This window comes from Larimichthys crocea, chromosome XV, assembly GCF_000972845.2.
Source record: "Larimichthys crocea isolate SSNF chromosome XV, L_crocea_2.0, whole genome shotgun sequence".
Taxonomy (NCBI): Eukaryota; Metazoa; Chordata; class Actinopteri; family Sciaenidae; genus Larimichthys; species Larimichthys crocea.
Window position 1 is genome coordinate 6,513,317 of NC_040025.1, and position 27,620 is coordinate 6,540,936.

The following is a 27,620-nucleotide window of genomic DNA, read 5'->3' on the forward strand; positions in this document are numbered from 1 at the left end:
GAGCTGGCTCATGATGAGCACACGGCACATACACATTTGTTTGTTTTATTATTATCTGCATGATTTATGTCACTCATCGTCTACACTGTGGGACCCGGTCCTCACCCCATGTTCTACAGCATTACCAAAACAGTTATATTAAAGGTGCAATCTGCTGATTTTATACACATTATCCATTTAAAGGTCCAGTGTGTAGGATTTAGTGGCACCTAGCGGTGAAGTTGCGGATTGCAACCAAATGAATACTCTCACACGCCTCAGTCTCTTCTTCCAGGCATGTAGGAAAGATTTAAATTTTTCATTTTTTTTTTAAAAAAAAGCCAAAGGCTATATCTAAATCAGTGTTTGGTTTGTCTGCTCTGGGCTACTGTAGAAAAATGGAGGTTCAACACGGTGGACTCCATGGAAAGATTTGCTCTCTTTGTAGATATAAAGGGCTCATTTTAGGACAGAGAAAACACAACGATTATAATTTTAAACTATACAATAATGAAAACATACAAATAAATATTGTACTCCAGTCCTGCTAATAAAAATACTCCCAAATCTTACACACTGGACCTTTAACACATCAGTACTCATGTCTGATACTAAGACAGGTGAAGCAGTTGTATAATGTCTTCTGTGGCTCTGAAGGAGGAAAATAACCCTGTTACCATCATTGCGAGTTTGAGCTCATGGACCACAGCAGAAAACCTGTGTTATTTGTTATTTAGTGTATATTATAAACTATATATTATTCCCAAAGCTTATTTTTATAATTCTTATATTTCTTGTCTTGTCATTTTTCGGCACACTCCCACAGTTTTGGTTGCACATTTACAAAAAAGGTATCATCAAAACGACCATTTCGCAAAACAGTTTTTGAAATATTCTGCAAAAACGTGCCAAAATTTCCCCCCAGAGTTACAGGGGAGTCTAGAGTGGGTGACATCATCACTAAAGTGGAGAGGGAGAGAAAAATCTGTCGAAAAATACATTTGTAAACTGCTGTTGTGGCCACAAATTTTCACTCTACAGAAATAATTTTAACATCACTTTGTAGCAAAATTTGTATTCTCACTCACATAAACCTGCTGAAGTTGTCAGATTTATAGTTTTGGCATGAAATGCACTGATGTGCCAGGGTCACCCACCGACAGCCCCATCTACTCCCATGTAAATTGGAGAGGAGAAATTTCCCAAAGGAGCATGGCTGACCTGTTCTTTTCCAGGTCACATTTTTAAACTTTAGCCACTGAAATTCGGCATGGACATGGTCAGGATGATGAGGATGCCGACGGTCATTTTGGTAGTTTGATACGACCTACGATTTGGCAGATTTGGCCACTAGTTCAAGGGGGTTAATTTTAAGATTTTCTCTGTCTCTCAGGAGTTCCTGGCAGACGCACTGCTGCGGTTAATTGCTCTGCTCTGATTGGTGGACTGCAAGGGAGCTGGTTACTGGGCAGAAACTCACGAGCCTGTGTGTGATTAACTTCACTGAAGTCTCTGTCTAATATCAGTGACTGTCAATAATACAGTTTGAATGTCTGCCATTTTATCCTTCTCTCTCACAGAAAGGCAGACAGACAGACAGACAGACACACACACACACACACACACACACACACACACACACACTGTCCATATAGCAGTTCAAGGGGATGTAGGTGGGAATGGAAAACAGCGCCTGCAGCATATTCTTCTTGTTAAGTACATGACAAACAAAATAAAAAGTCTTTCAAAATAAAAGTACATTCAATTTATGCCTGAAATGCAATGATGACACAGCTTGTTGTATTACTACTGTACTTGCTGAGCAGTGTCAATAATAATGTATGGGCACGATGGGGCCAGAGTCAGGCACACTCAAAATTTCTTTAGAAATTTTCTAGTCTGTCTTCTGTGCTCCACTATTCCATCCCTGTTCTTTATAGATATGATTGCAAGTCCCCCAACTTTATTGCAATACTATAATAATAATTGCTGAAGCAGCCATTTAAAGTAAATATTGAATATATATTATATGTTTATATAACCATCCTTCTAGGTTTATATAACCATCCTTAGGTCCAGATCATAACTTGTGCCCCACAAACATCATAGCAGGTAAATATATTATTTCTTATATATTATTGTATCGCTAGAGTCCCAATCTGACACTTGTATTTTCCTAGAATGGTACATTTTACAGTACAGTACTACAGTACTATTTGGTTTACATGTTTATAAGTATGTAGGTGTGAATGTGAGTGTGAATGCTTGTTTGTCATGTGCCCTGTGTTGAACTGGTGGCTTGTCTAGGGTGTATGCTACCTCTCGCCAAAGACAGCTAGGATAGGCTCCAGCCCCACCATGACCCTGATGAGGATAAGCAGTTCAGATAATGGATGGATGTCTGAGGTGATCAACTGGACCATTTCCCAAATTTAACCAATTAAAACAAAAGATCAGGTTCATGCCAATATCGATCATACTGATCATATCATCTCAGTATCTTGATGATGTTTCTATATTTATTGACCGTGACATTTGAATCCCTTTCGTGGTCTCCAGAGGATGGATTCTATTACCACTGACTTTATTTGAGCACAAGTCTTGATTTGTTCACAAAGCTGAATTGTTAGCTGCAGTTCAACTGATGGAAATGTCTGTCCATTTATTTTTTCACAACGCTTTAAAACAGCAAAATTCACCTGAGAGCTGAGGAATCTCTACACACACTGACAGTTACAGACATTTTGGCTCCTGGTTTGTTTCATTTGAATATTTTTACAGGGCTGGATTTCACAATAATGAACCAAAAACATTTTTACAGCAGAAGTACAGTATTGTTACTGTAAGCATCTTGTGGGTCCTCAGATTTCTCTTGTGACCCATTTAGGGGGTCTGGGCTCTAGGTAGGGAAGCATTCTTGCAGAAGGGATGACGTGTCTCTGATTTCGAAATCCTGGCAGGACAAGACCTCCTCCTCCTCGGACAACAAATGCTTGAGTTGATATTTTAGTGAGCTGAGCTGACTTCCATTAGTGAGCATTATGAACTATAATGTTGATATGTGTTCATCAGCAAAAACAGGAAACTGGGTCATTCAATCTGGACAAACAACTTTATTTCTGGTAATGCATCTATACACTGTACATTCAGTCACTGTAGTATATAAGCATAGCTATTTTCAAACATAATCTCATAAAGTCCTTTACTTTACAATATAGTCCGTGTCGTGAGAGAAGGGTAAGGGTGTTGTTGGAAGGGGGAGGGAGGGGGGAGGCATGAAAAGATGAGGAGAAACAAGAGAGGAGAGATGAATACGCCAAGCTTCTTTTTTTCATACTGTATATGTGGCATTAATAAATGGGAAAGCTTACATTTACCTCTTACATAAAAATATTTCTAGAATTGTAAGGTTTATATAGTTAGCAGCAGCACAGGGCTAAAAAAGATACATGAGGATGGAGGGAGGGGGTGAGGGAGAAGGGGAGGAGGGGGGGTCTGCAAGGTGGCGTAGTCACATGTGTGTGTGTTTGTGTTTGTGTGTGTGTGTATGTGTGTATATGTGTATGTGTGTGTGTGAGGCCCATACTGTAGGCCTGCTATCTGATACTGAACACACTGTTAAAAATATATATGAAGTGATGAAAAAAGTCATTCAATATAAAGACTCTACAGTAAAAAAAAAAAAGAAAAAAAAAAGAAATGGATTAACATGTTTATGTAGGGAATATTCTCTTACGCACTGCATTAACTGTTTTTGAAACATCTCCGTTAAAACACAAATCCAAAAAAAACAAAAAAACAGAAACAAAAAAACAAGACAGCTATTTGTAAGAAAAGATTTCTTTTTGAAAAAGGGAACACCATGTACATATATTATACAATATCATAAATGAAAAAAATATTTACATTTGTAAATTCTTATTCAAATCTTCACACTGGCTAGTATTTGTCTATTAATATGGACTGTTATTGCTGCTTTGACTGTCCATTATTTAGCAAAATGATTCTTTAGAAAACAAGACTTTGTTAAACTGCTTTTTTCTTTTTCGTGCGGGAGAGTGAAGAGCCAATGTTGTTACCGTCTCCCTCCTTTTGTAGAAAACCATGAGTAAAGTAAACTACACATAGGCTATTGACTCTTTTGAGTGTAAAAACAACTACAAAATGTACCAATTTTAGGTCTGCCAAAGTCGCAGACGTGCTGTCGTTCTCTGAACAACGTCAGCGATGTTCGATAAGAAAAGGGCTTGGAACATAATGCCCTCTTTGTTAACCTCGACGTGTCTGCCTCAGGACAAGTCAACAGACTGGGAATAAACAGTTAAGTCTTTATATACAACCCAAAGTAACAATTCACCAAAGCAAGTGGCTTTTCAAGGTCTTCTATAAAAATTGTTTGAACATGCATATCATTGATTTCAAATGAAGAAAAAAAAGCACTCATTCAGAAAAAAGCATCTAGCATTTGTTCAATTGTTCTCTGCATCGAAAAAGAAAATAGTCTGTAAACTGGTTGGTTTAGGAATACTGATTTTTTTTATTTTTTTTATTATATTTTTATTTAAATCAGAGCTGCTGAGCGAGGGAGGGGCTTTTAATTTGAAAACCTGCAAACAGGAAGTTGATGAGAGGCCCAGCCCCGACAGCTTCATCATCAGTTTTCCTACTCTGGAAACCTTTCGCCCTCGTTCAGGCACTTGAGGTTGTCCAGCATTGCATTTTAAAAAAACTTTTTTTTTTTTTAATCGTCTTTCGTTTTTTGCGAGTGTGAAGTTTTTTTTGTTTTTTTTTAAAGAACAATAAACGGTGTGTTGCTTTTTTAATCACTTTTCCTCTTCTAAATAAGACAAATTGCTTTATATTGCATAACACAATAAAACCCTTACATGTACAGTATCAATGCCCAATAACTGACTATATGTATGGCAAACTTCATGTATCTCAAATTTCATGCATAAAGAAAAATATGAGTTTTATCTATTGAAAAACGTGAACATAAGAGACAAGCAATAAAATATCCACGTTAAAAACAACATCAACAACCAAAGGAAAAATAGCATTAACACAATGTACATTCTGATTGCATTGTACCCACTATGTGAGGGCAGATTCATGACGTCTGCCTTTTGGAATAAAATCACATTTTATTCTCGTTACTGTTTGTTTCAGGCTCCGGTATTGATTCACCTTTACTGACGCGAGTTCTGTCAAATTCATGAGGAGTTGTAACCGGGTACTCGAGTGACATCTTTTACAAAAACAGGAGAATGAGTTGCCCAAAAAACTTTCCAACAATCCCAGACTGCATCAGCAAGCAACAGGTGGAGCCTTTTTTTCTTTCTGTTTATTTACAATACTTTGCCTTAAGAAAACAGAACAACAGTTTTTTTTATTCAAGATGCATATAATCAACAAAATGCTTACTGGATTTATATGGTAGCAGTCATGTATAAGATGATGTTTTCAAAGTAAGATTGAAGACAATAGTGGGAGTACAATGCATTATAACAGTATTTTGTTATGACAAAGTGCGATTCATTATTGTAAAGTTAAAAACAAAAACAAAAACAACAACATATATTTATATTTACATACCTTAATTTAATTTAAATGAACATTTTGTGGTTCTTGCCAAGGGTTCCCCATCCAGCCCACTATGATTTCAAACATGATGTCAACTGGAGTAAAAACATGCCGCCTTCCATCACATCAACGTTACGAGATGAGAAAACAAGGCCACACTCACATCTGGAGGATTTTATCTTTAGAAGACAGAGACTTCAGGGTTTTGACCCAAATGCTTAAAATAACATATGGCAACCGGTGTGTGTGTGTATGTGTGTGTGTGTGTGTGTGCGTGTGCGTGTGTGAGAAACATTGAGATGGTGACTGCTGGACATTGTTATTGATCATCCAAAACAAGTGCTCACTAAAAAGGTGACTTTAACACGGCATGTTTTTATTTCCAATTCAAGGTTTGATCCAGAGAGAGAAATATCAGCCCACCGTCTGAGAGAGCAGAAAGAAATGATTTTAGAAAACAACAACGGGAAGAAAAGACTTGAACTTCGAACTTGATGCTTTTCTCCTCAGTGGACTGCAATGGCTTCCTGAATACCGACAAAGCCACGGTGGCACTGTGGAAAGTTCATTTGCTTGTTTTGTTCATCTTCTAATTCATTCCATCTTTTACATTTTCAAACTCCAATAGCACAGAGAAACAAAGTTTGCTTTACATATCGCTATGTAGTCCTTAAATAGCTTATAATGTGTTCAACATCCTCCATCTTCGTCATGGCGAGGGACGTGCTGGAGACTTTTTTGGGGGATTAAATGTGAGCCCTGACCTCCTGGCCAGACCACTGCAACGCCTCTCACCAGCTGCATAAGCCTAATATAACACGATCTTCCAGCGTTTCTTGTCACGGACGTCTGTGCGAGAGTCTCAGCATGTCTTCTTGTCAGAGCAAACACAGACAGACACACTCTGTCTGTGCTCTACGCTTGTTTTTCTTTCACTCTTCTGATCCAGTTTTCAGTTCTGTGAGTTCGGAAGGTGCAAGTCAGAGCTCGTCTTAGAAAGACATGTTTCCTTGTCGCAGTATTGTACTTTGCCCTTTCCAGTCTCTCTATAAGGAAACCGCTGACTTGACTTTTCAGGGGTAAGGACGAGGACGCAGGTCCTCTTTTCTTCTCTCTGCCTCTGATCGGAGGACCAGTCTTTCAGGTTTGTGTTTGAGAGGGCGAGTGTGGTGGACAGTGGTGCAGTGTGGCTGGCCCAGGACTCCTGCGGGTCTTTATGGATTGAATTGGGTAGAAGATGTTGGGGGTCGTGGGAAGTGTGGGGATGGGGGGAGGGGCAGTTGGGCTGTGAGGTTGGCTGCTGGGTTAGTTATCAGCTGCCGTGTCCTTGAGCATCCCCTCCTTGTCATTGGTGGATTTGGGCCAGAGTTGGTGCTGTAGCTCCTTCACCACCCTTTCCAGGTGCTCCCTGGCCTCCCGCTCCTGCAGCAGGTCGGCTCGGAGCTGCTCGCGGTCGGCCTCGGCGTGCTGCAGCTTCATCTGGAGGTCCTCAATCTGGAACACACAGAGAACAGCTGAAGTCATACAGCAGAACTTAGTCTCCACATTGTTAAAGCTTCTTCCTCTAGTTACAACCCATTTGGGACTACCTAATCTGTCTGTAATCGCATGTGTCAAACAAGATGTCAGATACATCCTAATATTTCTGTCAAGTGGATTTCTGAATTTGCCAAATAAATGATCCAGTCCTCTGCCTTTGGTGAATGTAGAAATGGTTTCCAGGAATTTCAAGGCTACAAAGTTTGAGATCTGTGTGTTTGACAACAGCAACAACTGTGCGATCAGAATATGATCCATTACTATTGTTGAGAGCACTGCGATAGTGCTGAAAGCTTCTGGAAACTTGAATCATTCTTGTCCTCAGCTCAGACTGCAGCAACATAAACGTCTAAACCATCTTAATGACAGCCTTCCAAAGATGACTGCAGTCTCTGCAGGGAGACACAGCTGGAGAGCATAACCTCCCTCTTGTTTTGTCTAATCTGCATTTCCCATGGTGCCTGAGGGAAGTCGACGTCTCTTCCTGTTTCCTTTCAGAGGGGGACTTATCATATGTCTGTGCACTCGGGGTTACACCCATTTATTTTTGACTGGGGAAGAGGAAATGTGGGCTTTTTGTTGCCTTCTCCTCCCCTGACCTTGAGAGTACTTGAGACAGTGAAACTCTGAAACACTGCAATTACTCTGAGGGTGTTGACACAATCGTCTAGACTTCCTTTGCATCACATTAGACTGTTGATGTCTGTCTACATGCATGGCCTTGTCTAGCTCAGGACCATGTCCCTCAAATGTATCATCAAAAAAAAAATCATCTTATCTCAAAGGAAGCCCAATGTGTGACTAATTGACGTCTTCTTGGAGCCAAGCTCTGACCCCTTCAGGAGCTGCGTCGGCATGCGCACTAACTGACCTGTGCAGAGTATTTTGCACGAAGACGTCCGGCCTCGCAGCCTTTATCGCAGACCCTCAGCTGCCGGGCCTGCTCCAGCTCCCGCTTCAAACGGATCCGCGCCTCGTTTGCTTCCTTCATCTTCTTCTCGCTTTCGGCTCGCAGACGCTCAATTTCCTTCCTCAGGTTTCGCTTTGCCTCAGTCGCCTCCCGCAGCTTCTCCTTCTTGGCCACTCGCAAGAACTCCAACTCCTGGGAAGAGAAGTCATAGAAGTTATCCTTATCTATCTGGGGTTTATGCTTAGAAAAGTGTCTTTTCACAGAATTTTAATCTATCACTGAGAACATCCTGGTCCCCGTGGTGCTTATGCAACTGCTGGGAATACCAGTGGATATATCTGTCACATGGTTGTTTGACTTTGTTTCTGAGCTGTTGACACCGGAGATCAGTGACTTGTTACAGTAGGCTGCAGTGTCCATGTCAGTGTTTACACTGAGCCAAGTCAGGGGTTAGGGCAATGTGTGGGCTGACAGAAGTTAGGTTTCCTTCCTCTGAATCACTGAAACAGCGAGTGTGTGTGTGTGTGCATGAGTGTGTGTGTGTGTGTGTGTGTGTGTGTGTGTTGTGGTAACACGCCCATAGCCTACTCATGGGAACCTAGCAGTTGGGACAAACATGTCTGTCATCGAGCTTTGTTGGTTCCTACAAAAAGAGTGAAAAGAAACAATCCCCATCACACCCTTTACTTTACTGAGGCTTCACATGAGAACGCTCTGGGTGTCATCAGGGTTAGTTCAGCTAAACACAGCAGGAATTATATCAGGGGGCTGTTTTAAAGTAAGGTCACTGATCTGTAGGACGGTTAGATTCGTGTTGATGCAAAGTGAAAGTTGAATGCTGTCACTGGGATTGCTTTTCTTTTCTCAGGTTGCATTTTCTGTTGCTCACCCACACAGACTCCTTCGTCTGCACTTTTTTTGTTCTCCGTCCAAGACCAAAAATAAAAATGGAAGTCTGGCCTTTCCCTTTGCAGCAACATCCGCTCTCATTGTTATCACTTGCCAACTCATGCTAAGCTCTGCGGACAGTGATAATGACTTCTAATCCTCTTCTGCATTTCGATGCCTAAGCTCAAGTAATTTCTTCGGTGTGTTCACTTTGAAAAGTCTTGCTTTCAAGAACGTGACGTTTGGGTGAGTCGTCATGGGCAAGCAAAGGGTTGGAAAATCCCATTCTCAGTAATACGTTGTCATGTTGCATTCACATCAGTTCACTTCAATCATATACTATGTAAATATCGCATATCAGTGTGAGAATAGAGACGCTTAATCACCAGGGCTGGAGATCTAAATACTAATGTCTTTCCAGTGATATCAGCCCGTCGCCATGGGCAACATAGGAAACATATTCATGTCATTGTTTGTATAAATCGAATGTGTGCTGTTTAATTATTTGCCAAACGACAATCACAGCTTCGTTATAGTTACATGGGCACAATTGACTGGTTGGTGGCCTTGAATGACACAGAGGTGAGTTCAGGTAATGTAAAGGTTACTTTGACTCCTTTGGCAGAGCTTCTGCATGTCAAGTGAGAGGTTAATGGAGACAAATCCAACCCAGGTGTCAGGTCAAGTCCCACCAAAGTCATCAAGTCAAGTCACGAGCAAGGTTTCAAGTAAATTAAGATAAATCCAAGCCAAGTCTCAAGTCCACACCAAGTCAGATTACAAGTCAAGATGCTACTCTTCTGAACTCTGACAACATTAAACTGACTTACACCTGACAACTGGCATTCACCTAAAAAGTGTTTTTTTAAGCTGACTCTCTCAAATGTGGGGATTTCTGAAGATACATGGTGTCTTAAATCAGATCAGACTGGTCAAGTCAAATTTGTAACTTGTTAGTACACATTTCAAAGTCTACAAATCTCTGTGTAGGCTTTCAACAAGCATATTACAACACACATACTGTTCTTACGTACCTGCTGGAGGCTGCGTTTGGCCTGCAGGGCAGATCCCAACTTCTCCTCTTGCTTCACTCTCATCTTAACGATCTCGTGAAGAAACTTCTCCTTGGACTCTTTGGAGTCGAGTCCACTGTCCAGCGCCTGCCTCAGGCTCTCCAGCTCAGACTCCAGCCCCATTTCTGGAGGGGTCACGGGTGCAGTGACAGGTGCTGCCGCAGGGGCAGCGGCCTCTGCTGACGTGACAGTGCAGATCGGCCCTTGGGTGCCTGGCGAGCTCAAGTCCTTGGCTGAGCTGCTGGACGAAGTGAAAGATGGCGACGACAGGGAGGACAGGGACGAAGTGACTGTTGGGAGAGAACAGAGACACGACACTAGGTGAGGACTGTGGGAAAGCTCAAACGCTCTGGCTGTGGAAATAAGCTGATAACGTTCCAGTTGTCGACTGGGTAGAATCTAGCTAGCCAGTCAAGCCCTGTAACAAACCAATCTACACACATTGTTACAATTTGCTTACATTCGTCACGGCTCTCCACTTCGATCTCCACCTCAGAGTCTTTGTCGTCCTGAGGTGGCGGTGGTGGCGGCGGTGGTGGTGGTGGTGGTGGCTTGCTGGCAGCTGAGGACGGAGGACAGGGGACCTCTGGGGCAGGGTGTGGGAGCTCCTCTGTGGCTCTCCTTTTGCGTGGCCTGGAGTTAGCATTTGCACCCTCGCCTGGGGGTTCACCTCCACTGGGATGGGAGGTGCTGGGTACCGAAGGGGACATGGGACCCACCTTCCCCAGGGGCAGCGGAGTCAGGGCGACGTTGGGGGCCACGGCCTTCTCCATGGTCTTGTAGTTGTAGAAGCTGAGATGGAAGCAGACATTTTAACTGTGTGTCTCATGTTTACATGTGATAACTTACATAAGAGCTGACTCCTGCATGCAAGTAAAGACAGGCAGCACTATATTGTGTGATCAATCTGAACAAGCCATGCCAACCGGGGTAGAGAAACATTCAAATAAAATGCCTGCAGCTCTTTCCTCCCACTTTATGAGAAACTGGGCCAGATCAACTGTGATATGGTGCAGCCTGCACTGGCATCACCATTGCCAAGTGGGTGCCCACAGTGTGAGTGTGTGTCAAATGTGTGTGAATGGTGGAGTGTGGGAGGCCGTGGTACAGTCAGACTTGACCCCTCTGACACCAGCCCACCCAGACAAGTGAGAGAGCATGCTGGGAGCTCATCGGATCCAGCTGAACAAAATGGCTGTCAGCCTTTTGCAGCAGAAAGCTTCTCTTTCTTTAACTGTTTGCAATGAATTTTATTGGAAGTCAATTATGTGATGTTTGGTGAGATGTCGTCCATTGTGGTTGTATGTAGTGTGTCTGTGATGGGCTCACCTGTCTCTCAGCAGGGCCAGGGGGTGACTGGTGGGCTCCTTATCACCAGCAGAGATGTGGGGGGACCAGGGTCTGAAAGCTGAGGGTCTCTGTCTGGGCTGAATGCAGTTAAGCCCCTGAAAACAGACAGCAAGAATACTTGAATAATTCAAATAATAAAGAAGTTATGTTTAGCAAAGAGACAGCCAAAGGGAGGAGTCTAAGTCTTGATTTTCTCTGCATTAGTTTCCTCATCTGCTTTGTTATGAAAGCTGTTTTGACCTTTGATATGATCCAGAGAAGTGAGGGTTCATGTATCATGCAGATTTAGACCACAGAATATTTAATATATAATAATATTTTATAGAAATATTAGTGGTAGTGGTGTGGTCTAATAGCATTAGTGTTACAAAGTGCCTTTTCATGTAGACGGGTGGACTGATTAAAAGGGTGTGCTATTGAGACTGATGTGTTAAGTGACTGCAGAGAGGTCAGGGTGAAGATGAATTGTTGAAGACATTCTAGGTATAACTCCATCCTAACCATATCTCTGTGGTGGATTATTTTTTTATTTTTTTTAGGGAATATCGATCTTCACAGGGGACATCCATCATTATATTTTGGTAAGATTCTGTTACACTTCTCTCTCAAACTTCGCTCCATCTCAGTAAGTGAATCCGAGGGGCTTGTGGCATCTACAGTTACCTCCTCTGTGAGTGCAGCTTGCCAAATCTAAATTTAAGCACTACCCTCATCCGAAAACTTCTGTATAATATTACATGACATCTCATCTCGGGCACCATGCATCACTATCATCATCTTAGTCGTCCACATCTCCTTCCTGGGCACCATGAACACCAACCTTGTTGGAGGCGGACAGGGACTGTAGCCAGTCGTGCTGCTTCTCTTTGTCAGCCAGCGGGGATTGTAACGGGAAGTCTTCATATTTGGACTTTTTGATCGGGATGGGATCAGACGCCTGGAAGACAAGAAGGACATTAGATTTAGGGAAGAAAGTATTTAACTCCCATGAACTCATCCACAGTGCCACTACAATCAGTCCAGGTTTGAATGAGCAAACACGTCTAGGTCGATAATTTTCCCCACGTGATTTAAATGCACCGCAGGTCGCCTGCTTGGCAGCCGGCTCAGAGCTGTGACAATAAAATGTCAGTGAACTGAAAACACACTCAATAGTGTCAGACAGACCAATAACTGTGTGTGTGTGTGTGTGTGTGTGTGGATGCCTGATAGGGGAGTGCCAGCAGAGGTGTCTTGATAGCTGTAAAGTGTGTTTAAATAAAGGTGTGGTGTTGACTTTGTGTGTATGCGTAGATTGCTTCAGGGTGACCAAGTTGCACTCGTACGTGCGAGCACACACACACACACACACAACCCAGACTTTGGCACAAAACCCAATGCAGCTAGGTGTGTTTGCTCGTGGCTAGAGGTGACTGGGGCGGTGTGTGTCTGTGTGTGTTTGTGTATATCTGTCTGTCATACACAGATACACCCATACAGACAGACAAGTAAGGGTTTGTTTCTCTTTCGCCCCGCTAGGCTGGCTTTGTGGCTATGACCTCAGCCTCTCCAAGCTGTGGCTGTCACTAGCTGCCACACACACACACACACACACACACAACACAGTGTGCAGCTTTACAACAAACTCCAAATCTAACACATTTCTGTAGCATTTTTAACGCCATTTATGAATCCGAAGGTGGTGGACGACAGATGACACAGCTAAAGAAACAGGAAGAGGAAATAAATGATCTAACTTCAAATCCAACTTAGTGGAGATTGTCTGATTTGATATGGGTCTAATGTGGGCACAAAAAAAAGAAGATAAAAATGAGATAAAAACGTTTTTTTTTTAAAAGGAGAAAGTATCTCTAAACACTCTCACTCTCACATACTTCAAAAGGTGTGGCATTGTTTAAAAAGCAGCATACATACACACACATGGCCAGTAAAAATACATCCTTCAACATAAATCTTTTTATTCGCAGTGATTCTCACTGACAACAGAGAAAAAAGTTCAACTTCTTCCTCCGACACTTTGTTTCTCTCCCTCTGGAATTATCATACGTTCTGTTTTCCACTGTACAGGTCATGTGTTGGAGTGGAGGTCACACATGTAATGCAGATCTGGGTTGGTACAGTCGAACCACCAATATTTCTGGAGGGGATTTATTCATACGTAAATATATTTATGTATAAATATATATTTTATATATAGTTCTCTCTTTGCGGTGCACTCTTGCTCTTGTTTTCCGTCTCTGAGGAACTCCCTCTGGAATCTACATCATTCAGACAGCAAACTGCTGCAGGGGACACACACACACACACACACACACACACACACACACACACACACACACACACACACACACACTCCTCCATAGTGTCAACAGGTGGTCATTTGTAATGGGGTTAGATACTCTCTCTCTCTCTCTCTCTCTCTCTCTGTTGGCAGTGTGTCATGCTATGCCACATGTCTGTGTAATCAGAGCCGCTCTCACAGGAAAGTAGCGTGGCTAGACGGACAAATACCGCTGAGGTCTGCCGACGTGACAGCTGTCCTCGATCCACCACAGCCCTGATGTACAACTCTCTGATTTTTAATGACTTTCAATATCGGCATCAGAGCGCTGCCGCGGTGACGAGAAAGTTCTTTTTCTCTCTTGTCTGGTGGCATGTGCAAAAAGTGCGTTTTATTTTGTGAGCGGTGCATTTGAGGCTGGTGGTGTTGTATCTAGTAAAAGCAGACGGGGACTAGAACAGAACAGACGTGTCCTGGCTGTGGTCGGCAGGCTTGTAGGTTATCTAGAGATAGACATATGTCCTACATATCAAGGCAGCAAAGCAGGGCCGGAGGCAAAAGACTAGTGCCTGCAGTTTAGCCCAGAGAGTGGCTGACCAGTCTCACACACACACACATACGTACATACACACACACGTACACACGCACGCACGCACACACACACGCCTCTGGGCAAAGTCTCTGTGCCACGTGCCAGTCCTCGTCTCGTGGATTACCAGTTGCCAACGCTGCGGCTTTCCATGAGGGCGAGATCCGGCAGCTGAGCTCACTGGGCTCAGCGGTGGGGGCTTCAGCGACAAATCTGCATGTCTAGATTACTGAACAGTGGAAGTGTGAGACGTGAGGCAAACAGACAGCCAGGGTGGGAATTCCTATTTTAAAAAAGCAGCTTGCTGTCTGGGCCACTGCTGGTGTAATTTCAGTAGAATTTGATTCACTAGAATTCATCCCATCAGGGCTGCACGGGCTCGTGCGATGCGAGTCTCTGGGGATTAAACATTATCGAATGGAGGGGGTCTGTGGCTGAGGGGGTGTCACATGAAAACATGAGAAAAGACATGTGTGCACACACACACACACACACACACACACACCCTGACCTGACCGAGGACCGAGACACTTTTATTGGATGCCTGGCAGTGTTCTGATAAGTTACAGGTGATAGACCTGGGCTAACTTCAAAGACACACAAAGGTTCTTGTGTGTTTGTTCGTGTGTGTGCACTTACATCCGTGCACTTTGCAGTCCACCCCATTTATGATCCGGTGTGGATTACACAGCATAGACAGGATGTCACACTTCTAAAATAAGGTTCCCCCCGATTAGCCGAGGTGTGTGTTAGACGTGCCCAGACTGTGCCGTCTATGTTCTCAGCTCCAACACCTCACACCGAGAACATGACACCTCATAACGTCTACGCACTTGCATGACACTGGTATCTGGGAGATGACATTGAGAAATGATTTGATTATTATTATCCGTGCATTCAGCGAGGAGTTGTGGCGCTCCGTGGGTTTGTCTTCTATCAGCGCTGGACCTTTGAAGCATGTATCTGTCAAGTTTTAATTTACAGGCCCGTACTTCACACATGGCAGCTAGGAATAACTCCTGCATGAGAAACTCACAAAGCCTCAAGTCATGGGGCAGCATATGTGGAAATAGTGAGAGTGGCAGGCTCGTCTCAGCTGCCGTAGGGGGGCCACATGCAGGGGGCTCATGTGTGAGCACGTGTCCGGGCAAGTGGATGCGGGTGTATATGTCTGTTAGTATGTGTGTGTTTGCAGAGACAGGATGGGTGGAGTGGTAACAGTCTTCTCGGTTGTCTGTGCCTTTTGAAACCCTCGGTTTCAGAAACATCCTCTGTCTGCAGGCCACTGCTGTTTGTCGCAGTGAGACAAAAGCATTTTTCGAACAATGAGAGGATCTCTTAAAACTCTGCTCTGACCTTTTTTTTTTCTGATTCTATTTTTTCAGCAGCTTCTGCAGTCTGTCTGCGTTCATGGAGAGAAGATGTCACAAATTTCCAAAAAGAATTTCCCTCAAAAATTTGAAATTGAATGACATTTAAAAAAAAAAACAATAATAAAAAAAATTCTCAACTCGAGATATTTTGACGACACCTATCAGAGCAGGAATCTGTAGATGCATGTAGTGTAGAGCAAACTTACATAAGTGTTTGAGACAAACAGAGGAACTGAAACTTCTAAAAGTGACTTTGTTACACTTTCACAGCGCTGACCTTCAGGCTGGGAGCTGCGGACAGTCTGAGCTGCTCTCAGAGACCCCTCGTGGTCCCATTTAGAGGAAGCACTGCTAAAAATAAAAAACCTTAAAAGGAATGCATGAAATGTTCCACATCAGCTGTTTTTTTAGAGAAAACTCTATTGTACACTTTTTTGTAACACATTAGGAGGGCTGCTTTGCTTCAAGTAAAACTGAGGAGGCAAAGGTCGCGCTGACTGAGAAATGAGTCAGTCGGGAAAGTTCATGGAGAGGTTCTGTACAGCTGATCAAACTCCGCCCGAGGAGTTGGTGGAAGTACAAAGTGGCGGACAAAAAAGAAGTCTTAGCAGTGAGATGAAGACCTGAGATTTAAAGTGAGTTAAAAAACAGTCAAGAAAGCACCGCTTGGAGGGAATGTGCTTAAATGTCTGAGTCTGGGCTGCAGGTCGGGGTGAAACTCGCTTTAGAAAGGTTTCGACGTGAGAACTATGCAGACACCTTGTTTCGTTTTCTGCCACTCCCTCGTCTTGCAGCCTGACCCCACCACCCCCACCCCACTCTATTCGTCGCAATCTTCGTCTATCTGTCTGAGCGTGTTTCCTGTGTCATAGATTACAGGATGTCCTCTACAAACAAGCAAGATTCCAGCTGCAGAAAAAGCAAGCAAGCAAAAGGGTTAGGCGGAAACGTCCAGAAGCATGAGTAAGAACCAAATGTCCGGGGCTAACCCGAGCTCCCAGTACACACTCATGAACTGCTGGGATAAAAATACATAATGCAACATTTGAAAAGTGGATCAGAGTGTAAACATCTGACACTCAAGGCTTCCCCTCACTTGCATTTTCAGTAGCTTTTAATCACATTTCAAGGTCTGCCTCAATAGATGAAGTTTGCTTGGTTTGTCATTGGCAATTTTCAACTCTAGAAGTGCAGAGAATCGCCATGACAACAGATCAAACTCCTGCTGATGAGGAAGACTGTGAAATGTAGTTCAGAGCTCCTACGAGTGGGTAAGATGTACTGAGCCTTTGTACACGGGGCAGATGCTCTACCAACTGAGCTCAGAACACCCCGATGTAAGATCAACACCAACACCAGATTTAATTGTTTTCAATACTGCGATTGTTGAGCATTCTAGAAAATGCCACTGATCACCGTTTCCATTTCTTTCAGCATGAATCTTTTGTGCTTTGTCCACATGGTGTGACTCAGTGTCAAGCCTGCACGGCTGTCAGAGACAGACATGGTGCTAAACAGGTTGCCTAACCCAACATCCCCCCCAGACTAGGCCAAGATGAAAGGGCAAACAACCTGTTTTGTTTGCTCTTTCTTCGCTTGGGAGGATGAACGGAGCCGCACCCTGCCTGTGACCTGACTTTGGCCTTTCTGCATGTCTTGCTAAGGGGCCCCGTAGTGGTGCAAAGGGAGGGGCCCCTTCCTGGAGGCAAAGTCAGAGCTTTGCTCAGCCCCCATTCAGTGTCGGCCACAAAAAAACGCACATATGCTGGGAAACAAACAGGTGTCAGACAGCATGTCGTTCCACTGTTTATGCAAAAAAAAAAAAAAGAAAAAGAAAAAGGCTGACCTGGGACGCTCAGGTTTGAGGCTGAATTCATTAGCTGTTAGCCTTGGAGCAAACAAACAAGCTGTGTGCAGCGCTTTAGTATTCCCCCGAGCTTTGAGCAGCTTTTATGTCTGCTACTCGCTGAATTATTATGAGCGGTGTTGGGAAGGTGAGCTGTTTCGTCTGGAGATTTTCATTACCTTCCCTGTACCAAGTTCTCAGTTGGAATGCCATTTACTCCTCTCCTTGTAACGTTGTGTGTGGATGTGTGTGTGTCTGTGTGTGTGTCTGTGTGTGTGCACTTCAACACCCAGATGAACATACAAGATAAAAATACAGCGAGCGCCGTGGCTGCTCAGTCGAGTGAGATTCCTCGACTGTGTGTTTGTGGGTTACACACACACTAACACACACACACACACACACAGAGCTCCAATTTTGGCAACTAGTTCATCCCACCATCGTCTCCTTGGCTGAGGAGTCACAGAGAACAATGGGGCCTCTGTCTTCAATGAAGTAAATAGCAATAACATTACATAGTTACAGTCAAACTATTGCAGCGCTGCACTGCAAAGGATCAAATTAATCTTATTATTCAAGACTCTCGCAGTCGAGTCTTGCTGAGGCGCAGTTCTGACTTCAAGATGAACTGGTTTGCTGACTACACTTTAAATGACCTCATCTAATATTCACTTTGATACAGCGCGGAGGAACTTCTCCTGCGCTCAGCACATAAGTAACTGTGTTTATTCACTTCCAAGTTTGGAATTATAAAGTGCAAGTATTAACTTGTACTAAGCTTGCTGGAGACGAGTGTTACTGTGACTTAAAGGCAAAGACACCTGCCAGGCATAAACTGGCAGAGACTGTGCAGACAAATGGCAGATGTTGAGACTATCAGGTACCTGCTGTATATAGAGAGGAGGCTCCAGCAGTACCTGTCTGTACCACCTCTCCCCACATAACCCATTATTTATCTCCCTTAGGAGGGAAGCGTCTCGTACATTCTCCTGCTGCGTCAAAGAAAAACAAAAGGAAAACATGTTGCTTCTGTCCTCCGCCTAAAACTGCAGATTCATGAGAAATATGTCAGCTCTCCTGTCTCCACCCAGTGTGTTTTCCTGTAGTCTGACATTTCACTTCCTTTTTTATTCCAATATTTACATTTAAGATTTTTTTAGCAGTGGCTCTGCTGTTGGTGCCGAGGTCTCCTCTTCCATGAAGAGTCCAGAGAGGCTCCTCGCTCCAGGGGGGGGATCACCAGCTAGGCTAAAGGCTGAATGGCTTCTAGCAGCTGATAAACACAACAGCCAGATGACACAACCTTTGAATACAATGAAACACCTCCGATTAAGGTCGAAATTGCTGAAATGATCTTTACTGCATAGCTTGTTTCTTCAGCTGGAATGCTGAAGCTACAGCTAACTAACTACACATCTGAACAAATCAGAACGGCTTTTGTTTTAACATGTAAAATATCAGCAGGCAATAGAAACGTGGAATTTCAGATAACAAAACTACAAAACAAAGCTGAAACATTCAGCTAAAGCTCGCTGATGACATAGATACAGCTAACATTAGCATTCGTTACATTTCTTTTTAAAATACTTTTTAAAGATAATTTTTTTGGCCCTTTATGCCTTTAATGATAGTACAGCTGAAGATAGACAGGAAGCAGAGAGAGGGGGAGTGACACAGTAAATGGCCGTCCGATGCGGGATTCGAACCGAAGCCAGCTGCAGCGAGGACTATAGCCTCCACACACGGGGCGGCCGCTTAACCCACTACGCTACCGACCGCCCCGCATTCGTTACATTTCTGACCCATTTCCTTTAACTGAGAAATGAGTTTTGATGATGCGTCTTAGGTAATTCAGTGTTATCAAATATAAGCTATAGGTAAATCAAACCGTGACAAAAACAACAGCTAAACTAGTCCTGCAAAAAACATGGCTGGCCTAACTTAGCTGAGTAGCTGTAATCACAATGTTTGACACCATAAAAGTTTTGACATGAATCCTTAATATTGGATTTTGAGGGCAGTGTGTCGATGTCTGCCTATTAAATACCACAAAAATGTGACTGAACACAAAATCTGGCATCGTTTAATCACATTAAACAGTTTGTGGAGGCTATTCTCAATTAGCATCCACCATCTCAACTCCTCAGTAGGGAGCTAGATGAAGCCACCACTATGTTAAGCTGCACTAATGCTAAGCTAGGCTATCGTTATCACACCCGAGAGGACGAGAAGCTAAATTAGTCGCCCCCCCACAGTCCCAAAAGGAAAGGAGAGCCAACATTCCTAACAGTTTGTGGCCGGGGATCAAGTCTGAACAGAGAGCGAGAGTCAGACACACAAACAGATGATTCCTCAGATTAAACTCTTCTTATCCAAGACGGCCATGAAGAGCGGGGCTGCTTCTCGTCATCAACATTTCCCACCCCGTGGACGAGCGTGTAAATGTTCTAACTTCAGTCCCGAACATGGAAATCACCAAAATGGTTGTTTCGCAAAGTTTCACATGACAGCAGTGATATGCATGGAAAAACAGAGAGAGAGAGAGAGAGAGAGAGAATAATGAGAGGGAAAGGCAACGGATGACTCCTCTTGTACCGCAAGCCTTCCCATTGCTGCCTGGAGGCCACGCAGAACAGCTTTGAATGCACACACACACACACAGATAGAAAAAGAGAAGGAAAGGGAAGAGATTGGGAGGTTTGGGAAGGGAACAGGGTCTCCATTTCCTCTCGCCAAATTTGCTTTGGCAACTCTTTCCGTGGGAATGATGAGAGACCGGCTCTTCTCAGTCGGAGAGAGCCAGGGATCGGCCCACCGAGGAGATGGAAAGCTCAGAAACGTGGGATGGAGGGGGGGGGGGTAAGTAAATACAGCTGGACTTTTCCATAGCTTTTCCTTTTCCATCCCTTCCTTGGCCTTCGCTGTTTTTAGAGGAATCAAACGCTAACATTAACATGTTTAGATGGATAGGCTGGAAGTGCACAATGCGGTGTCATTACCGGCGTGTGAAATGAGTGTTTGCATTGGTAAATTAATTAGACTTTTATCAGTATCAGTTCTACATTGAACCTTTACGTGTTGACCATTTTTTTAGTGCTTGGATGATGCTGAATCCAGAAATATGCAGCTGATAATGTTTTGGATCAGGATCCATCTGCTTAAGAAGAACACTGTTCATAACTTACCTAAAGCATGCTGTACTGAAGTGTTGATTATGGTAAATAATCTAACTCTAGTTCAGTTTATAGAATTCCTTCAGTTATAGTATCAACTACTTTCATAATTTAGCTTGATTGACAAAAGGCTGTTGTGAGCCAGAATTGTGTTTGGCATCAGAACTGTGAAATAGCGTCGGAGAGAGAGGAGAATTCCTGCGTTTACAGCCTCTCTGCTTGGAAGAAGGTTGCAGGGAGGTTTGAGTGCGGAGGAATCTGCTGATGGCTCTTTTCCTTGCGTCGGTGCAAAACGCTGCCCCGTTTTAAAGGAGGCCAGATGTGAATTATGGGTAACGAGGGGAGGAGTACGTCTGTGTGTGTGTGTGTGTGTGTGTGTGTGCAGTGTCGAGGAATGCGGGGCATAGGGCATATTTCTGCTTGGCGTGTAATGTGCCCTAAGGTTGAGGTTGCTTGTGAAAGGGTTAAGTCGCATGGCTGAGCAAATACATAAATAGCACTGGGGGGGGGGGTGTTTGGCATGGACGCTACTGCCAGCTGGCGAGGAAGGACAGGGCATACGTGCGCACGCGCGCACACACACACATGCACACACAAACCGGCAGTTTGATTTCCAAGTATTACTTACGGGGCACTGGAACACAAGCAGGCACTTCGGGTAACCCGGTCCAGACTGCAGCACATGCCTTAACATGTGACGAGCTAGCCAAGAGGGCTGTGCAAACATGCACACACATGTGTGTGTTTGCACACTTGTTAGAAGTCACGCACGCACACACACACACACAGACACACACACAAATGCAAACACGCCAAAAAAAGCAAAGCCGCCTCCTCCCACACATCAAAGCAGCCCACAGCAGCAGAGTGAAGCTGCAGAGACAGGCCTCATCCCATAATGATAAATCACATCTCAACACCTAAAACAAACTCTCTGCCCTGCTTAACTGCACCGAGATGGACACCCCAAACAAAACAGATGACTGGGTGCTTCCCAGACACCCTCCCCTGCCGCCACATCCTTTGAACACACACACACACTCTTCCACCAGGATGTTTTCACTAAACTGAAAGGATTAGGACAGGTTCAGGTTATCTGGATTTACGTCAGGCTGCAATTTGAAATGTGACGTGCAGAATTAAATATGCTCCGTGCTCAGCTCCACAGCTCTTAGTCGCTCACGGTTTACTGTGTTTAGTAGGTTAAAACGTCTGCGTAGACTTCCTAAAATGGGACAAGGCGAGGGCGTCATGTGACCTCGCGCTGGCAGTCTGCCGTGCATGAATCCTCCTGTCAAGAGAGGAGGATGAGGGGGGATTTAAGCGAGGGCGGGGGCTTGTAGTCAAATCCCCTCTCATCTTACAGGCATCATTACAGCTGCTAAAGCCTCATCCCCGGAGCCCTGCTCCACCATGGACTGGGACAGACCACCAATTACAGTCTTAACCTCTCTCTTGCCCTCTCTGTCTCTATCTCACTGACACCTGGGGGGTGGGGGGATAATGCCATTACAGACATTATCCGCTGAGTCGGTGTAAGGCACAGTGATTCCCCTCTGTAGAGCCATCAATGGTTCACCACCAAACTTTTACCAAAGCAGCATAACAGGAACATGACAATATGACAACAGGAGGTTCTTCATCATTACAGGACTACCCAAACAGGTATTCAGGACTGTAAGGATCACAGTTTTGAACATTAGAGTGTTGCAAATGAAGAAAACTGTGCAGGATTAACAAGGTCTATAGAGCACTGGGATGGGACGCAGCCAGAATAATGCTTCCAGTCTACAGCTAGTCTCAGGACAATCATTGGTAGATGAAGTGGTCTGTTGTGCCTCGGTAACTGTAAATGAATGGTTGATAACATAAACAAGCCTCCGGCACTCGAGATATGACGCTCATGAGGATAATGGAAGGTGTGAATCCGACAGTGTGCGAGTGTCCTCGTATAACCGCATCCAACTCCCGTCGACAGGAGTACCTGGAGGAGTGGTGAGCCATGGTAAACAAGCGAGGTCATTGGCTCGGAATGAATGAATGAATGAATAAATAAATATACTAGATGTGTGATTACCCAGTTCGGTGCCACGTGCGTCTGTGTTTACAGCCTGTGTTTGCTGTAAACGCTGCAGTGGAAATTAGTGGCATTTCTAATGAAGGAAGTGGAACTGTTCCGACAGTGCAGCCTGCACATTCAGTGGAGACATCAGCTTCAGGGGCGAGGGCGGACAACTTCTCCCCAACAGTTCAACTCCAGCCACTGGACGCGTTTAGCCTGAAGCATGATCCGGTGAGAGCCTGGTGTAGGACTGGGTAGTTGGGGCAGGATGTGGTGGGATTAGGACTGTTTGAAGGATTGTTGCGGGGTTAACAGTGACAGTTAAGACCTCAGGACACCATCCGCTCAATCCCCTTGATTAAAAACCAGCACGCCCCCTCATGCAGACATGGAGTGCAAGTGAGTGAGACATTATCCTGTGCATTTTGACCAAAGGTGAGCAGGGCTGAAGCTTTGGAGACATGTGATCTAGACGGGAAATGTGTGGTAAACCACTGGGTATAAGTGCTGCTGAAGAGACACTGCAAGGGTGATTGTTTCTAGGATTAGATCAGCTGCTTTAGATATGCAAACTGGAAAAAAGAAAAGAAAAAAAGGCGGCTATATTTCTCTAAATTTAAGTTCCTGTCTACGTTCGACACACGTCTTTGTCAAGCTTAATCAATTTTAGCGAAGCTGGAGTTCAAGTGTCCGAATCTTCCTACATTTCTGGATTCTCTTTTCAGAATATTTGAAATATTTTCTTAATAACTTTTATTCAAAAATATAAATAAATGTGAGCATGCTCCTCCTTAGCAATGCCATTTCTCAGCAGTTTGTGTCCAGTGACTAACCCCTCACTGGACAAAAAACAACAACTAGTCTTTCAGAGACCACAGCTCACATGGCCAGAGGCTACACTCCTTTTCCTTCCTGTCTGTGGGGTAGGATTAGGTCAGGCTGTCAGCTGTTTCAGACACCATGTCTAGCCACTGCCACTCTCCTGACCAGGCCCTTGTCTGACAGGCCCTGATGCCCGGGCCCGCCTGCTTTTTAGACAAACCACTGAACACACTGGGTCCTCACAAGTAGACAGCAGCTCGCTATGTGCTGCATAACAAGGCAGCTGTATCTATTGATGGCGGTGTTTGTTGTAGTTGGGCCTTAAGTGGGCCAAGAATGGCCACACTAATGCATTTGCAGACATGGCAGGTCAATTAGAGCACCACGCTGAGCCCATCATTTAACATGGAGAAACAAGCTCTTACACATGCTGGCTGCTGAGATGCAAGCTGTGGTCTTCGAGTGTTATTATGTGGAGAGACAGGGGAAAAACAAGGGGGGAGGCCGCTGAAATGAATGAGGTGCACTGTGTAAAATATGCCTTGATGGGAGAGTATAAAACTCTGTAGGTTGCAGAGTAGGTGCCAGACACAGTGATTATATTTGCAAGATACAGACTCATCATCATCATCCTGAAGGATTTCTTTCCCTCTAATACACCCTCCACACCTGGTAAACACACACATACATTATCAAACTCCACACGTTCAGCTTGTGTTGCAGACTTTCCAGTAAAAAGTCTGAAATCCAACCCAAGATAACATCAGCAGGGTCATGTTGTGTGTGTGTGTGTGTGTGTGTGTGTGTGATCTGTCAAGTCAATACACCTAAACATGGCTGCTGATTGCTTTCCCCTCACTCAGGCAGTCTAATGGTATGAAGAGAGGTTTCATGAGGTTTTTTTTTTTTTTTTACGTCTCACTTCCAAACCACACGAAGAAGGCAGAACCTGCCCAAGCAAACAAACATGTAGGCTGATGTCTGTCAGACAGGATGTTACTGAATGCAGAGAAAAAGTGTTACAGCATCAGAAATGAAGTCATGTCCTAAATGTAAGGGTAATTGCCTTGCCTTCTCGGGGACCTTTAGGAACGGCCATGTTGACGTTAACACTGCAGCAGGAGACTGTGGCCATTACAAGTCATTAACCAGCAGACTTGAGCTCACAGCTTGAAAGATTCTGAAAGATTCATCCCACAGGAGACAGGCCAGAGCGCACGATGAACTCCATCCACCACCGTGTATCCATGAAGATATTTTTAGCAAGAAAAAAAAACCTGTCACATGTATTTTCCTGAGGTGAGAGACTCTTGACACACTCCACTAAAGGTGGGAGAAAATGGCTGTCGCTTGCTCACGTGCCGCATGCACCCAAGTCACATCTCGATGTCTGCGGGGCTCTGTCTGGTGGCTTACTCGGCGAGTGGAGGCATAATGGTCTGGGTTGTTAGTGAGCACTCCAGTTGCGCTGTGATGGGAATGTTTTCGACAGCTTTCAGACACTTGGCACTAATGATGTTCTGCATGCCCTGCGGCCAGCTGGGAGGTTTTTTTTTTTTTCCCTCCTTCTCCCTCCAATCAGTGTGTCGAACAATTTTACCAGCAGCCATGCAAAACTCGTAGAAACATGCCAGCTCAGCCAGATTGCTGCTGCTGCTGCTGCTTGGGCTTAAACAAGTGTGCTAAATAGCAAAGTGCTAAACGAATGTACATGTTAAGTCTAAGTACTTATTACAACCTGCTGAACCATCCAACCGAGTGCCTCTATCTAAACATGTCAAATCAAAGTTTCATTCAGAAAATAAGAAAGGCCTACCAGACACTGATATTATATCACTATTGATTTTTCCAGGTGGCAGTGCTAAAGTTGATGACTCTATTGAAATCCGGTGGTAAATTTCATCTCCGTCATGTTGAAGTAGGCTAGTCTGTGATAGGTGAAAGCCTAGTTAGAGCCAGTCAGACACAGCGGACAGGAGGAACGAATCAATGAGCACCAGAGGCTCCCTGAGGGCCGGCACAGAGGAGGGGAGGGTTATTGTAAATCAATTGTCGGCCAATTCATTTCCATTGATAGCATCAGAATAATGACATGCCGTAATAAAATGGTAATCAGTGCCTTGAGCTGCGGGCAGTGGAGAGACATCGTTTGGCAATGTGAGCAGCAGGGAAAGTGGCACTGCTGAACATGCGTGCGCTTATCTATGTGTGCGAATCGGTGGCATTTGCTTGACAGAACGTGTCATTTGTTTTTGTTGTGGCTGGATAAGTGTGCATGTGCGTGTGTGTGTGTTGCAGAGAGTGTATAAGTCACTGTGTGCTCTTGTGCACGAGGAGTGTCTCGCATGCTGCACGGCCTCTGATTTAATCCCTGAGATATGCAACTCAACGACAGCGGCAGATGGCTCGGTGAGCAGATTAAAATCTCAACAGCTAACCTCGCGCCAACCCAAACAGACACACTTTAAGTAAGTAAGAGGAGCTGAGACAATTACTGCACGTTTCCTAGCTCAGCCGAGGGGAAGAGGGCGGGAGGAAAGGCAGAAATGATGTTCAGATGATTTTGTTTGGCACTTAAGGAAACACAGTCACCCTAACCCATCCCACCAATCAATGGCAGAGGGAAGCGATAATAAAACCACGGGTCAAAGCTGAGGTCAAACCTCATGAATCAGCATAATTGGATGAAATATGAGTGTTATGAGAGAGTGGGAGAAGACACTAATGAGCTGGAGACTGTTTGATCAGAATGTGTAGCAGGACAAACAACTGCTCCTCTAGCCTTGCTTCATTGTTGTGGTGGGTAATGAGATGTGGGGCAGATTAAGGTTAAGGCAGCTGACGAGTAGACCTTTTACACTACAGGAATTTAACAACTCGTAACCAAGGCTTCTGCTCTGTACGCTTCTTCAATGCTTCAAACCTCATAGTTATATAGTTCACTGTGGAGAACGGTTGGAAACAAATGACCACGGCTACATGCAGCATTTCATCAAGTTCTTGCATTTGGGAAAGGGCTACAGGTATTCCTGATATCTGACTCTCTGACGATGACAAGTGTCGACAACACCCCCATCAGAAAAGACAACGGGAACAGAACCAAGCAGTCCCCTCTTCCTCATTATGCCAGGCAAAAAAAAAAAAAACTCCCTGTGAATGTAGGAGGACGGGAAAACACTGAATACCATTCTGCTGCCAGGATCAGTGCCCTACTTCCACCCATAAAACACACACACACACACACAATTGATGTGCTTCCCCCAGAGCCAACCACCACCAACTTGGCAGCGCTCTCAGAGAACAGGGTGATACCAGCCAATGCCAGTCATCCAAGCTTACAAATGATCTGTGAATCAAACTTTGTGGCCTCTAATATGGCCCGCTGCCACATCCAAACACACCAAGGTCTTCCACTTTATGAGCCGCCACCACAATTCAGCTGATAAGACTTTTATTCAGCTGATAATGCCTCCTAAAACACGGTGTTTTGGCCTTGCCTGGGTGTACCCAAGAGTAAGCAACATAGTGTCATAGGGAACTCAATGTTGCTTTGACCTAGATATTTGAAGTCAGTCCAAACGGACAGTGGACTGATTAAGTAAGACATGGTGGAAATGGTGTTGTATGGTAGCGCTGTAGACACCAGTAGAGTAAAAAAACTGCAGTTCCAATGAAGTCGTCCAAAGGGCAGGTTGGGCAGGGTGAAGTTGGGGTCGTGTTGTTCTAAGCTCCAACAAGAGGGGACAGTGGTGTCTGTTGCACGAGTTCACTGAGAGGTGAGCAAGCAGACCCACGCCATAAACAAGTCTGAAGTTTATAGCCACTATTTGGGTTTGTTGTTCCGCTGCATTCTGGCCCTGACGGCTCACCGGGGAAGGAGAGGGGGGACGGGCAAAGCAAGGGCGCCGTATAAAAACAAAGGGAAGTGTAGAAAAAAACCATGTGGCTCACAGGGAGGCCAACTGGCCACTAAAAGTTGGGGTCATTCAGAGAGCAGCTCCAGGTCAAACTCTTCAGGTCAGTCTCGCTGCCATCTTTGGTTTTGGTTGTCGCCCTGAATGCATGCAACTCTCTCCAGTCTGTTAGGGTGAGTCATTTAGTCTCTAACCACACACACACACCCAGCAGAACAAGAACAAGCAGTGTGAAGGA

General features: G+C 44.4%; 1 protein-coding gene across 1 annotated transcript in view; it reads right to left on the bottom strand.

Moving 5' to 3' along the window:
- Nucleotides 1–3,072: 3,072 nt before the first annotated feature.
- The window catches only part of skia (v-ski avian sarcoma viral oncogene homolog a), a 65,945-nt gene continuing 41,397 nt past the window's right edge, over nucleotides 3,073–27,620 (bottom strand). The window contains exons 2-7 of the mRNA XM_010751710.3: nucleotides 12,143–12,259; nucleotides 11,302–11,417; nucleotides 10,433–10,764; nucleotides 9,934–10,262; nucleotides 7,973–8,203; nucleotides 3,073–7,056 (exon numbers count right to left, since the gene is read on the bottom strand). Of these exons, the coding sequence (XP_010750012.2) occupies nucleotides 6,868–7,056; nucleotides 7,973–8,203; nucleotides 9,934–10,262; nucleotides 10,433–10,764; nucleotides 11,302–11,417; nucleotides 12,143–12,259 (1,314 nt within the window). The 3' untranslated portion in view covers nucleotides 3,073–6,867. The remainder of the gene's footprint in view (nucleotides 7,057–7,972; nucleotides 8,204–9,933; nucleotides 10,263–10,432; nucleotides 10,765–11,301; nucleotides 11,418–12,142; nucleotides 12,260–27,620) is intronic.